At 43.0% G+C, this 15,142-nt stretch overlaps 1 protein-coding gene across 1 annotated transcript; it reads left to right on the top strand.

Annotated features, from left to right (window-relative positions):
* Nucleotides 1-3,100: 3,100 nt before the first annotated feature.
* On the top strand, nucleotides 3,101-7,163 carry LOC100273238 (uncharacterized). The gene is given in 7 exon segments (NM_001147680.1): nucleotides 3,101-3,542; nucleotides 3,656-3,742; nucleotides 3,837-4,073; nucleotides 5,930-6,094; nucleotides 6,233-6,286; nucleotides 6,369-6,515; nucleotides 6,615-7,163. Coding segments are annotated over 7 exon segments (1,278 nt in total). The 5' UTR covers nucleotides 3,101-3,332; the 3' UTR covers nucleotides 6,993-7,163.
* Nucleotides 7,164-15,142: the final 7,979 nt, after the last annotated feature.

The raw sequence follows: 15,142 nt of genomic DNA on the forward strand, positions 1-15,142 counted from the left end.
ACATTCTGAAGGAACAATCAAGTGAAGAGTTCTCTCCCTGTCTATTCATAGCATCTTGGTTTTGACTTACTAACATTTTATAAACCAAGTTTATGTTGTTTAGTCTTAATTTTTACAGGATCACCTATTCACCCCCTCCCTCTAGGTGCTCTCAGCTTCAGAGGGTTCCATTTTGTCCTGTTAACTCATGTCTTGTACTAGAAATTATGGATGACCTATAGGCGCATATTCATATGGTGGGGGCCAGGGATGAATGGTGGGGCAACTGCTCAATGGCTAGACAAAGGACTAGTCGCAATAGAATCCAAAGGTTTTGTCTTTGGCTCTTGGTGTTTGGTATGTTGTGGAATGTAGGGTGAGTAATATAATGACATGTCAAAGACCTCTTTCGGCTGGCTTTTCTGTGTAGCAGTAAGTTCATTTTGATTTTGTATGGTTATTTGGCAGGTCTTTGTGGTATGAATTATGATTAAGTCTTCCTCTAAAGTTTCAGTCCCCTTTTCACTCTCTTAGAGCTGGTGGTGAAAAGTTGCTTTGCGAAGCTTGTTGTTGTTTTCCCTGACCTTGGCCACATTTATCTTCATTTGACCTAGATTTTGGTTGCTTCAGAAATGTCTCGGATGAAACCTTCCCCCAAAGCCCCTATAGGCCTCTGCATATTTCTGTGCATGTTGTCTGCGCTGATGAAAATTGTTGTCTACTCTGATATACACATCCATCTTTTATAGTAGCTTGTCTACATAGTGGGGAGGTTTCCTAGCAGTGTATTGTGCTATTGGGCCTAGATGAAGCCCTTTGATCATTGCTTCGATGACAATGTCATCTGGCACACTTGGTGCTTGAGCTCGAAGCTGAAGGAACCTTCGGACATAGGCCTAAAAATATTCATCTTGCTCTTGGGTGCACTGAAATAGGTTTTGTAGTAGCTTCTGCTATGACAAGATAGATTTTGAAGTAGCTTGAATAGCTTATGAGGAGAAGTTCATTGAGTTTATACTATGACAAGATAGATCCTAGTTGAAGAGAAGAATACCATGTTTGTGATACATTTTTAGCTACCATGGTGAATGAATTTGCCATGACCGCTGAGTTGTCGCCATATGACGGTACAGTAGCTTCGTAACTCGTAAAGAACTGCTTTGAATCTGTCAAGCCATCATACATTGATAGTTGGGGTGGCCTGTACAATGGCAACCATGGTATGTCTTGCAAGTCTGCTGCTAAAGGAGAAGAATCGTCATATGATAAGGCATCATGATTATGTATTTCGAAGTGAAAGTTTCCCTGATGATATGAGCTTTCCAATTGTTCATCTTGTTGTGTCATGTGACACAATTTCTCTGATGGTTCATCAATTTGCGACCCTAAGCATCTTCTCCTTTTTCTTTTCGACCTACTGATGGATAGCTTCTAGATTTCGGATCTTTTGGTCGAGGTCATCTTGAGGTGGGCCCATGGCCTGTCTTCTCCCTTCGTGCCTCAAGGAAAAGTGCTTCTTCAAACTAGTTCTAATCTATGGAAGTAAGAATAGAACCAGTGGCTATGGATTTCTTCGAAGGCATGACAAAGAAATGCTTGTTGTCGTGAATTCACCGGAGGTAGGCATCAATGTCGGTTACCTGCGTTGATTCCTAAAAGGAGACCAAGCAGGGCAACACAATTAAAGATAAAAGACCTTTGTTCCTTCGATCTAATAAATAGATCGAAGGAGGACAATAAAATAGAAATGCTTAAGAGAGATCATTACTATTGTACTTCTATTATTCCTTCTTGATTAGAAGTGGCTACAAACATACCTTCGAAGGTCAAGACAGCGGCACAAAGGTAAGAGGAAAACACTACTTCAGAGGTAGAGTAACCTTGACTTCTCTCCCTTAGAGGCCCCACTTCTGTATGGCACTGTACCTCTATTTATAGTGGTGAGTCAGAGTGCAACTTCGTATGAACTTACAATCATGCCCCAGGTCTTATACATGTAAACCATAAGATTTTCTAAGGGATCCACCATCTTTCCCTTTATTGGTGTGCTGATAAAGACTCTAGGTTCTTCTTTCGTCTTAGTTGGTCCACCGCTTCACACCCAGACCATGTAGCCAAAGCTCTTGGTTTCGCTTTTGCTTGTGTCATTGGGATGAAGGTTCGAAACGAAGGTGGTCTGTATTACCCCTTCGGAACACCTGAAAATAGACTTAGATAATTGACAACTTAAAATGATATGAGGAACTTTGGTAGGAGAAGGCACCCAACAGTTGTCCTGTTGGAAGAAGCTTTGTGCTGCTACATTAGCTCGAAGCAGGGGCGAATGTAAGTTCATTGCAGCGGATGCATCTGCACTCCCTAAAAATACAAAATCAGTTATAATGAGCAATTTTTTACCTTAAATGTACCCGTTATGTGATGTATGCTCTCATGAGGCACTCGCGACCCCTCAAGTTTGCTCTAGCTTCGCAACTGGCTGAAGGGTAGCTATTTTATCTTTGTCTGACCACAACCTAAGTATATGTGGAGAAGGCACCGGAGATAGGGCAACAGTCTGGCGTGGGGTGGACTGCCACTCTACCAGTGATGGGGTGGAAGTATGGCCAGTTGGCTATGTTGAACTAAGGTTGGCAGCTCAACTGCAACCGATGTTTTACAGGCGGGATTAGAGAAAAAGAAGGAAGGTTGGGTATAATATATAACTAAAAAATTATGTATGTGTCCATAAAATTTCAAAGACCATATTAAAGTAGATCATTAGAAGAGGTAATCTATATTCTCTATGAATGAAGATAATAAAATTATAGATAAATTTCTCCCTTTATGCTAGTTTGGAAAGTTAAATCTCATCCGTAATTTCTGGGAATGTGGGGAAAATTTTCCCCTCAAATTCAAAAAAAATCCCAGAGGTGATTTAAGTTTTTAAAGTTGTAGCTAAATAGAACGGATAGATCAGTAAATAGAGAGAGAGGGGGAAAACCCGAAACAATGTCAGGCCCACTGCCTGGGGCGAGGGCAGGGTCCCCTTGCTTTAGGTGCAAGCTTGGTTGGCACTGCAGTGTTTTATTGCGACACATAAATCTATAACACCTAACGCTTTGTATGGGAATAAAAAGGCAAACGGCGAGCCTGCATCAGGCATTCAGAAGCAGTGAAGTGAGAGAGGTAAAACAAGCTGAGACTCTAACTTCAAAGGAAGATACACACACAAAGGACAGTGAGAAGGAGGCCAAGAAGCTTGCTCGCAAGGCGCTAGGGAGGAAGAAGACAACCACGCACTATTGCTGTTGCTTGTGCTTAGTGTGTGCTCGCGGCTAGAAGCAGACAAGCAGCTGCGGGAGCATAAGGGCGGCATGGCTTCTTGCGGTAGCTTCTACTTTGTTCCCTTGCTCCTGCTGATGCTCCTGCTCGCTTCTCCCGCCACTGCTGCACTGGTGACATCCTCCCAGCCTGGCGGCAATGCCACTGCTGCAAGGCCGAGGCCGGGGATGGAGCAGCTCAAGCGCAAGAGGATCAGGGCTCTGCTCACCAAGCTTAACAAGCCTGCTCTCAAGACTATCCAGGTCAGTACGTGCCCATAACCTGATCCATTTTTTTCATGAGGAGCAAGCTCTTTCCCATCATCTCCCTTTGTGGTTCGTGAATCTGTAGCTTGTTTGTTTCTTTTTGCATGCAGAGCTCGGATGGCGACATCATAGACTGTGTTCCCTCTCACCTCCAGCCCGCATTTGACCACCCAAAGCTCAGGGGCGAAAAGATTCTGGTAACACTAACACCAACACACAGATTCGGTATTTTGGCATTTGCTTAGTAAAAGCTGTACACATGTTAAACGACTCTTGATTCTCATTAATTAGGATCCGCCGGAGAGGCCCAAGAACCGCAACTTCACCTTTGGCGGCAGCGGCAGAAGCAGGGTCGGCGAGGTGGTGGTGCAGGCGTGGCACGCCACCGGCGAGGCGTGTCCAGAGGGGACCGTGCCGATACGGCGGACGACGGAGAAGGATCTGCTCAGGGCTAGCTCCCTCAGGAGGTACGGCAGGAAGCCAGCGCGCCGGGGTGTTCGCCGTGATTCCACAAGCAGCGGCCATGAGGTTGGTCTTATTATTATTAGGAGCATGTTCTCCATTATACTGCTTAACTGAATGGTGGATGGCACAAAGAAAGGCAACGTAATGTTGTTGCTGCAGTGACATGCACATAACTTTTGCAGTACCATAATCTTAAGTGCTCCAGAAAACAACACAAATTTTGATTGTTTAATTCAGTAGCATAGCATCTAAAACTGCAACACCCTATATTGCACAAGAAAACAGATGTTTTCTACCGCAGGGAAATTAAATTAGTAATCTGAAGCCCCCCATAGTAGAAAAATTACAAAAGCGAAGCCCGTGCACTTGGAGTAAGATAGCACAACAATTACTACTTGCATGAATCTACAGAAGCTTCACTTGGGAAAAATCCACAGGAGGAAAAAAATTATTTTGCTCCTAAGATCCATGCCTAGCTCTGTCCTCTTCTGTGCTGCCATCTTATTTTACATGTCCTCTGCATGCTTGACTACGCAACCTGGCCAATGAAATATAAAATATATTTCAGTCAGTTGCCAGGACAGTTGTTAGACTCCTGTCTAGTAGACTAGCACTACTGATCTATACTACAGATTTTATTTGTAGCATGTGCAATCCTGTCTCGGTTTTGACGTTGTTTAGTATTTGCTTAATTTTGAACACATATGCTACATTGATAGCAGTAGTTTAAATAATATCCCCACCTTGTTTGGTTCCGATGCATGCTACTAGGTCAATGACAAAGCCCTCAAATTTCAAGGATGAGATCAGACATGAAGTGATAATAATTAATCAGATAGGCCAAATGGTTCCAAAGAACCATGCGTTTACAAGACAATAAAAATCCAGTTCTCTATGAAACCAGTGAAGCTTCGACTGGCGGCAAGGCTAACTAGTATATTACTTCATTAAATACAGTAGATAATTAACAGTTAATAGTCAGACATATTGTTGATTTCTGTAGATATTAAACTTTGACTGGTGCCTAGACCAAAAAAATTGTTCTCCTTTCTTTTAGCTCATTTTAGAAAACAAATATATTTTTCAATTTTAGTTTCAAAAACTACATAGTACTTAACCATTTTTTTTTGCTTTGTATTGATGAGCTCGTGAACTTTGACTAGCGTCAAAATCTAGTTTCCCCTGGTACAAAAACTATTATGCAATCAAACTTCTTGTGTAATCATCATTCAATTAAACTGCTAGCAGTCATAAATTTTTTTAAATAATTTATAGAAGTATTTTATTATTTACCTTATCAATATATCATATTTTAAGTTCTAGTTTATCATATGATCAGAGATATAAAAAAAGATTTAAAAACAAACGCGCGTTGATGGAAAAAAGGAGGGAAAAAACGAATCGCAGTGGCATGTATGACTAATTTCATGGACTTTGCCAACTTCATAGCCAATGGAAACAGAGATGTTGCCGATATGAAATTTATACTAGCCAAAAGCTTCTTTTGACTTTGGTTTTGAATGAGAGAGCAATATTTTTTTGTTAGATTTTGGTTTTTCCGAAAACTAAAACAGGTTGAAAATAAAGTCTTATACAAAGGGACATATAGATTCTCATTTTAGACATCAGATTGAATTCATCGAGAGCCTAATCTCCGGCTATGCCAAGAGATAAACCCGTTTCCTACATCTACACAGAAGCTTGATTAAGCAAATCCAGATGAGCAAATTAGAGGTTCTTGAATCATGAGCTCATTTGACCTGGCCATTAAAGTAAATCTGGTTGCTTTGTCTTGTGTCCGGAGCGTTTAGCTGGCGGTGTTAGTATAGGACCGTACTGCCAACTAAACTAGTCAAATCTCACTGGAACCCTTGTTGGGACTGTATATGTTGCTGATACGGGCTTTCACTTGTTTACAGCATGCAGTTGGGTATGTAAACTCAGAACAGTACTATGGGGCCAAGGCCAGTGTTAATGTGTGGTCGCCAAGGATAGGTGACCCATCTGAGTTCAGCCTGTCTCAGATCTGGGTCCTCTCTGGCTCCTTCGGCAATGATCTCAACACCATCGAAGCTGGATGGCAGGTACATTTGAACCAAATGAGTAGGCATGGTCCTGCTATATGCATGCAGACACAAACACCCCTGCATCACTATGTAATACTCTCTCCATTCTTTTTTATTTGTCGCCCACTAGTCCAATGATATGTCATGCTTTTATAGGTAAGCCCAGAGCTATACGGAGACAGTAACCCAAGATTCTTCACCTACTGGACAGTAAGTGTGTTCATCGGATATAAGCACTTCTGTTTTTTTTTTTTTTACACCATAGGATCCTAACCAAACGAACATTTTGTAGACTGACGCGTACCAAGAAACCGGGTGCTACAACCACAATTGCCGCGGATTCGTGCAGACGACGAACAAGATTGCAATTGGGGCGGCTATCACCCCGGAGTCGGTGTACAATGGCAGGCAGTTCGACATCACTCTCATGCTATGGAAGGTGACTATAACCAATTGACGGATTGTCATTTCAGATCAAAGCAAACTAAAATGTGCCTGCCGTGAAGTTTTTTCTGACACCCAGTGGTGTGCCCATCAGGACCCAAAGCACGGGCACTGGTGGCTGGAGCTGGGCCCGGGCCTCGTAGTCGGGTACTGGCCGTCGCACCTCTTCAGCCACCTGGCTCGCCACGCCAACATGGTGCAGTTCGGCGGCGAGGTCGTCAACACCCGGCCGTCGGGGTCGCATACCGCGACGCAGATGGGCAGCGGCCACTTCCCCAGAGAGGGCTTCGACCGCGCCGCCTACTTCCGGAACCTGCAGGTGGTGGACTGGGACAACAACCTCATCCCGGCGGCCAACCTGAAACTCCTCGCCGACCATCCTGGATGCTACGATATCCAGGGAGGCACTAACAGCTACTGGGGAAGCTACTTCTACTACGGAGGACCCGGGAGGAACGCCAAATGTCCCTGAGATCAATTCGGACCGGATGTCTCTTTCTTGTTCGATGTTCTTTTTTCGTTGCCCTTTCTAGGATTTGGTAGGTCTTATACGTCTTTAACGAAAGAATGCATCCACGGTTGAGACTTGGGAGGAATTTGTAAATTTGGCAAGTACCTGTTATATTTAATATCCCTATGGCTCATATTTTATTTTATTTATTTAAATAAACTCTAGGTACATATTCCATATATTTGGTTGTATGCACGAGCACAACACTATGCATATGCATTGATCCGTCTGTGTTTGGTTGCTTGTACGGGACAGATCACACATGCATCTGCGGGTGCAATCCAAGCCAAATTGAATAACTTTGCCTCTATCCGTGGAGACACAACATATGAGCGTATCCGATGAGACAGGTTAGAGCCAGCCAAACGTTGGACATTCACGGAACCAATCAGACAGATTAAGTATGTCATGACCCCGGAGGTCCTTTGAGGGTTCTTTAGATCCTTCGGAGGTCATTGGAGCGTCCCAGGCCATGGCAGACTGTTTGAAGCCATCGACGACCGTCCGGAACTTTTAATAAATTTGTTAAATTCAATATAATGTTAGTCATGGCCATTATGATATGTATGTGAGTGGTGTTCATACTGAAAGTCACCTAGAAACGAATGAACAAAAAAACTGAATTTTAACACTTTAAATAAAACTTGACTCTCAATTAGCAGTTAGAACAAGATAAACAATAATCCGAGTAGAGAGTTAAGTTTTTTCTTGCAAATGTGTTGCTTCTTATGAATGCATAATTAACTTGAAGCAACACAAAGGATATATCAATGGAGAATGGTGCAAGAAAACTTAGTTGCGAAAGAGTATGAAGTTAAGTTCTTTCTTGTAAGATGTTACTTATCAGAATGTGGACTTAATTTGAAGCAACACAAAGTAATGTCAATACAAAAGAATAATGCAAGAGAACTTTTAGAGAGGGAGACGGGAAACAAATCGCAAGCAAAGCAATCACAAGAGACACAGACAATTTGTTTACCGAGGTTCAGCTCCACAAAGAACATATGTCCCCGTTGCGGAGTCCACTTAGGACGAGTCTTTTTCAACCCTTTCCCTTTCTCAGGCAATTACTTAGAACAAGCTTGAGAACTCTTTCTCAAATCGAGAGACCAAAGTACCTGCAAGGCTTTCCACATATTCGGAGGCTCTCGCTAGTTTTTACAAATAAATAGGAGTCAATACTCCACGCTCAAATGATTACAAGAGGTAGCACACACTCTCTTCTTATGTATTCTCACAAGGCACTATCGCATAACGCACACGGATAGCTATTTCTTGCTCGATTCTCACTTTTTGGCACCTATGAGGCTTTGATCTCTATTTGATCGTTGCTCTAATAAATAGGAGTGAATACACAACTCTTATATCTTCAAAGTGCAGGATGGGGTGTATTTATAGCCCCCAACACCCAAAATAGCCATTGGAATGAAGTGGACAGTTCTGCACGGATTTCGGGTGCACCGAACCTCCTAAAGTGTTGGTCCGGTGCACCACCAGGCCTCTGTCGGACTGCGCTACAAATGAGCATTCTGACATGTCAGATGAACAGTAAAACAGTTCGATGGCACATCGAACCTTCCCATGTTAGATACGACCATTGGATTTGGAGACGACCATTAGAGCCTGGTTCGCCGGACCAGGGTTCCGGTGCCCCATCTTAGCAAAGTCCTTTGGTATGCTCTCTTCGTAACTAGTCTAGTGTGCCACCGTCCCAGTCTGGTGCGCCAGCTTCTTGAAGCCATGTCTTCACCTTCTCTATACACTAGGTTCGGTGCACCACCGAACTGAACCAGTGCACCAAATTTTAGTGGATTTTTGGTGAAGTTTGGCAATTCTTATTAAGTGAATTTGACTGGTCATGACGGTGTTCCTATGACTTAGAAAAACATATCTTGAGTCTAGCCAACTATCTAAGTCATGGAAGTTGGACATTTTGAATTCTCTAACTCATATTCCGATTTTAGCTCAACTTAGCTCCAAACAAGTGAAACTTCAAACCTGAGCTTCCCAATCTCTCTAGATAGATCAAATAGGTTTCAAGAGGTGTTTAGAACTTATCAAAAGTGTTGAACTACTACAAGATAATCTTTTCCATGTTTTACCCCTTTCTGGCCGAATTTGAGTTGTTTTCCGACTTAGAAGCACCATTGCTGATCTTGAGCTTCAGGTAGGTATAGTTGGGGACGACCATGAATTTTGCGTAGCACGACCTTCCAAGGATGGCATGGCAGGTCCTTTGGAAGCCAACTACCTCGAAGGATAGAGTCTCGGTCCTGAACTTGGCCGGCGTCCCGAAGGTTACAGACATGTCAATCCATCCGAGCGGGGTCGCTTGCCTCTCGGGCACATGTAATACCCACTTTGTAAGAAAAGTCTAAAAAGAGAAATTATATTCCTTTATATATATGTGTGTTGTTCCTATTTATTACTTCATGTGAACACCCCATTTAAAAAACAACAACAAATGCTTAATAAAGGACATGCCATTAAATTGTGCATCATGATGAGTTTTGTTTGTTTGTGCACTTAATAAGAATAAAAACAATAATATGAATTAAAATATAATAATAATGAGAAAAAGGAGAGAATAGAAAAGGGGAGGAATATAAAAATAAAAATAAAAAGACATAAATATATCCTTATAGTGGAATATATATTTTGTGCACATGACCTGTGAAATCTGCAAATCATTTTGGAATTCAAATAGTATGTTTGAATTTAGAAAAAAAGGTAATTCAAAAATAAAAAGGAAAAATAGAGAAAGAATTCTAACCTAGATGGGTTGGCCGCCTCACTTCTGGCCCAGCTAATCATTCTGAACGCACGGCCCACATCCAGTTCCACCACGCGTGCACGATCGACTGCCATGCGGGGCCCACTGCTCGGTCTCAGGGGCGCGCGCCGCGTGCACCAGAATGAGTCGCCGCCCGTCTGGGGCCACTGCCCAGCGTTCCTCAAGCGCAAGCGACTAACCAGTCACCTACAGAGCGGGCCCATTTGCCAGTACAGTCTTCCACCTCCCACGATAGTCGGCTCTGCTCAACTGAAGCCAGAATCCACGCCGGGATCTTGACTGCGCTACGGCGACTGGGGCCGCTCGAGCAATCGTGCCACGACCCGCACCGACCGGATCTGGCAGCCCTCCGCTGACCACCCTGGGCCCACTTACCCGTAGGAGGGCGGCCTCGCGCACATGGCGGAGATCGTCGTAACCTCTGCGCAATGCTCGGCGTGGCGGGTGACGTTCCTATCACCGAGTCCACCCGTTTGTGGCCATAATGGGCAGGACAGACCCCCTCCTCCCTCCTTTCCTTCCTTCTCTGCTTACCTCGGTCACCAAAAATATCGCCGCCGACACCACCGGGAGCCACCGCCGTTGCCGCGCGCCTACACCGCCATTCCGGGGTCTGCGTGTGGTCTGGGCGACTCTCGTGGCTACGTGGGTCGTGACTGTGGAGGATTTAGGCGGGAGGAGCAGTGGTGGTCGGTGAAATTCCTCGTCAGAGTTTCACGTCTGCGGCGGAGCCACGTCTCGTCGTGGTCAGCGACACCGACGTCCCGATAGGTGGTAAGACCTCGTTCATAGTATTCCCTGCGATGTTACCTTCATTTTAGGCTAGTTTGTCGTATATGGGTTGGCTCTGGTGCCACTTTGGTTACTCGCAGGTCGGCCACCACCGCTAGTGCGGGCGTCGCCGCCGTGGTCCAGCGAGCTAAGGCTCTCAGTCAAAGTTAGGGTAGAGTACACCGTTGATTCGGGCGCGGACGGCTGCGATGGCGCCCAGCGTACCGATTCGGGTTGGGTGATCCGCGACCGCCAGATCGGATACGGATGGGCGAGATTAGATCAAGAAATACCCTTTCACCGGTTGCATTTGTGTCGTTGGATCGCGGGTATGCGATCGTGATCGGATCTGGTCTTCGTAAGTTTTGCGCTGTTGGATCTAATCTAGGTGGCTCGTAGCAAAGGATACCCCTTCGGCCTGGCATAATCGCTAAAGAGTCCCTGTCGTTTTAACAAATCAACCCGCAATCCCAAGTAGTTGAAAGAACCTTACACTGAGGCCCTGGATTTTATTGATAGCATCCTGCAGATCTTTGTATTATTGCGCGCAGTCCAGATAACAAATAAAATCATAGAATTTCATTCTAAATTCATTTTTAATACAAAAATAATGGTAGAAACTTGTACAGATCATAGAAAATTCATATTAAATCCTTTTTAGTTCATTCCAGTTCCTATAATTTTGTAATATTATTGTTCATCATCTAGTGTCTCTGTTTTGACATGAAAACAGTAAGAAAATTAATTTCTCATTTAATCCTCTCTTAAGCACTTAAAACCTTTGGAAATTCATATCTTAAAATCTATAACTCCAAAATTAATGATTCCTGTTCCTTGGTTCTTATTTTAATGTGTAGATTTTTATGGTGTATTTTATTCACATGTTTGGTGCAATGTTAATTTTTGCTATACTATGTATGTATTGTGTTGATGCGAGTAGACGAGCAAGCCATTGTGGATTCTGATGTTCAGCTGGTAGAAGTTTTTGAGCAGGAGCTCATTGAAGGCAAGTTGTGCCCTTGATCACTTACTTTTTCCCAGCCATGTTCTTATTAATTATAATGATCTGCATAGGTTAATTTTGATGGGATCCTTTAGGTTACCCCAGTTTTGGTTATCTTTATACCTTGTTCACCATTGAAATATTTTTGGGTAGTACCTGCTATTGCTTTATATGGATTTGGGTATGGAGATATACTATTCATGATTACTCTTTTATTATCTTATTATTATTATTGTTCATGTTAAGATCATTATGTTAATGGGAACATGGAGCGACCACCCGGGAAAACAGTGCTACCACAAGGGTTTAATGGGACGCCCTTGGCTGATTAACTAGGAAAGCTAGTGGAGGTCTTCCTTACCCGAAAGGGGCAAGGGCAGTAGGGGAGTGGTCAGTGTAGGGAGGTCCTTGGGTTGATTTTGCTGCGATGGCGGTCAGGCGAGGGATTCCTGCACTGGAGCTTCCTATAAACTGTAGCGGGATTTCTGAAGCTAGTGGAACTTTGTAAAAGCCTCGCAGTGTTACCCTGCCTCGCCTCCTCGGTAGAGGTGTATGGGATTGGCCATCTCTTGGCAGATGGGTAACATGACTTGTGGGTAAAGATGCGCAACCTCTGCAGAGTGTAAAACTGGTATACTAGCCGTGCTCACGGTTATGAGCAGCTCGGACCCTCACATGATTAATTTATGGAACTTAAATTTAATTTGACATTTGCATCGCATTTGGGATTATTTTATTATTACTTTTCTTTATTATTATTAAGGTTTGGTATTTACTTACACTTAGTAATTGCTAATAAAATTTTGACCAACTTATAAAAGCAATGCTCAGCTTCAGCCTCTATTTCATTGATCAGCCTTACACTTCATGAACTCCCACCTTTGGTGAGTTCATGCCACATTATTCCCCACAACTTGTTGAGCTATGAATGTATGTGAGCTCACTCTTGTTGTCTCACACCCCCCCCACAGGAGAAGAACAGGTGGTTGAAGAGGAGCCGCCTAACTCTGAGGCATTCGACTTGATCTAGGTGGCGTCTCCCAGTCAGCTTTCTGGCGCCAAGGATAGATTTTAGATCCTGCGATATTTATCTCTTATTTTGTAAGACTTCCGCTATGTAATAAAGTACTCTGATTATATTGTGACATTTATCTCTATGCACTCTGTTACTATATATGTTGTCTTCTTTGACGCATGTATGAGATGTACCTGGCTTTGTTCCTTAAAACCGGGTGTGACAGAAGTGGTATCAGAGGAAATGTTGACTGTAGAACGAAACCTAGATAGAAATGGACAAAACCCTTCCCTACTTACCTTCTTTTGATTCATTCTATACTTACCTTACTCTGATTCTCTTTATACTTATCTTGATCCTATCTCACCTTCTACTGTTCTGCTCTGATTATTCTTACCTTCTCTACTCTGAGACAAGATGGATTTCACACCTTGGAATCCTACACTTATGATCTTTTTAAGAGATAGGAAACCTAAGACAAAATTATAACTATTTTCTCTATTTAAAAATGTTGGTTGATTGTTCTGATGATCAATGCCTGATTTGCTTCTTTGATTGATTGAAATAGTATAGACGAGCATCTTAGCATGTACCACCATAAGGTAATAAATTAACTTTATTAGGTGACACACTAATCTACTTAGCTAATAAATCCCCCGCAGTAACATTTCTCGTAATTACTCGCCTTGTCTACAATTCTTCCTTTCTTACCCTGTATTTCTAACCCAGATGGGCTACCCCTATAGTGTTAGAAGAGAGCACTATATACGTGATCCTTGGTATATCATGGTTAAGAAAGGCAAAGGTAGTTTATACACTGTGCTAAAGGGACCATTGAACTCACTAGTTCCAAAGGAGAAAGATCTGAAGTTGGAATTGTAGTAACTACCGCCACCAGACTAGCGGCATTCTTAGTAGATGGGAAGTTTGTTCGTCACAACATCTGTGTGGTTAAGGATTTTCCGGATGTCTTTCCAGAGGAGTTACCAGGGATGCCACCAGATAGGGAAGTGGAGTTTGTTATTGATCTCTTACCTGGGACTGCTCCTATTTCTAAACGGCCATATAGGATGTCTGTAGAAGAGTGAAAGGAACTGAAGAACCAGTTAACAGAATTACAAGAGGCTGGGTACATTCATCCGAGTTCCTCACCTTGGGGAGCGCTGGTTCTATTTGTACAGAAGAAGGATGGATCACAACGGATGTGTGTGGATTATAAATCCCTTAATGATGTTACTGTGAAGAACAAGTATCTGTTGCCCCGCATTGAGGATTTATTCAGATAAGAGGTGCAAGAGTATTCTCGAAGATTGATCTCCGATCGGGTTATCATCAAATGAAGATTAGGCCATCGGATATTCCCAAGATGGATTTCTCGACCTGACACGGTTTATATGAGTTCACTATTATGTCATTTGGACTAACTAATGCACCAGCATATTTTATGGATCTGAAGAATACGGTGTTCATGATCAGGACAGATTCATCGTGGTTTTCATCGATGATATTTTTATTTATTCCAAGAGTGATAGTGATCATGAGGAATATCTGAGATTGGTGCTACAAAAGCTAAAGGATAATCAACTCTACGTCAAATACAGTAAATGCAAGTTTTGGATTGGCGAGGTGCCCTTTCTTGGACATATCATTTCTAATGGAGGAATATCAGTGGATCCTGCTACAGTCAAGGAGATAGTGGCGTGGAGCATACCCACTACAGTTACGGAGATTCGAAGTTTCTTGGGACTTGCAGGATATTATCAGAGACTTATTGAAGGATATTCTAAGATTGCTAAGCCTATGACCTCGCTTCTGGAGAAGGGAAGAGAGTTTAAGTGGGATGAGAAGTGTCAAGATAGCTTCGATCAATTAAAGAAGAGATTGATGTCACCACCAGTGTTGGTTATGCCGGATCTACATAAGGGATTTGACATTTATTGTGATGCATGTGGCTAAGGCTTTGGATGTGTGCTTATGCAAGAAGGACATGTGATTGCCTACACGTCTTGTCAGTTGCGGAATTATGAGTTGAACTACCCCACTCATGACTTAGAACTGGCAGCCGTTGTGCATGCGCTTAAGATTTGGAGACATTATATTATGGGAACCAAGTGCCAAGTGTACACGGATCATAAGAGTTTGAAGTATATATTCACTCAGAAGGATCTCAACCTTAGGCAACGCCATTGGTTGGAGCTTATTAAGGATTATGATTTGGAGATTCACTATCACCTAGGCAAGACAAATTTGGTTGCAGATGCCTTGAGTCGAAAGGAGCATGTTCATTCAGCTGTTGTTGCCCAGCTACCCGATGAGATTGTTGAGGATTTCAGGAAACTTAACCTGGGGATAGTTGCTCACACTGAAGGAGTTACTATTGATGTGGAACCTACCTTGGAGCAAGAAATCCACAAAGGATAGGTTGGTGATGCTAAAATACAAGAGATTAAGGATCTGATTACTGAAGGACGAGGTCCAGAATTCATGGAGGGTGAGGAAGGCACCGTATGGTTCAAGGACAAGGTATG

This window comes from Zea mays, chromosome 9, assembly GCF_902167145.1.
Source record: "Zea mays cultivar B73 chromosome 9, Zm-B73-REFERENCE-NAM-5.0, whole genome shotgun sequence".
NCBI classification, from domain to species: Eukaryota; Viridiplantae; Streptophyta; class Magnoliopsida; order Poales; family Poaceae; genus Zea; species Zea mays.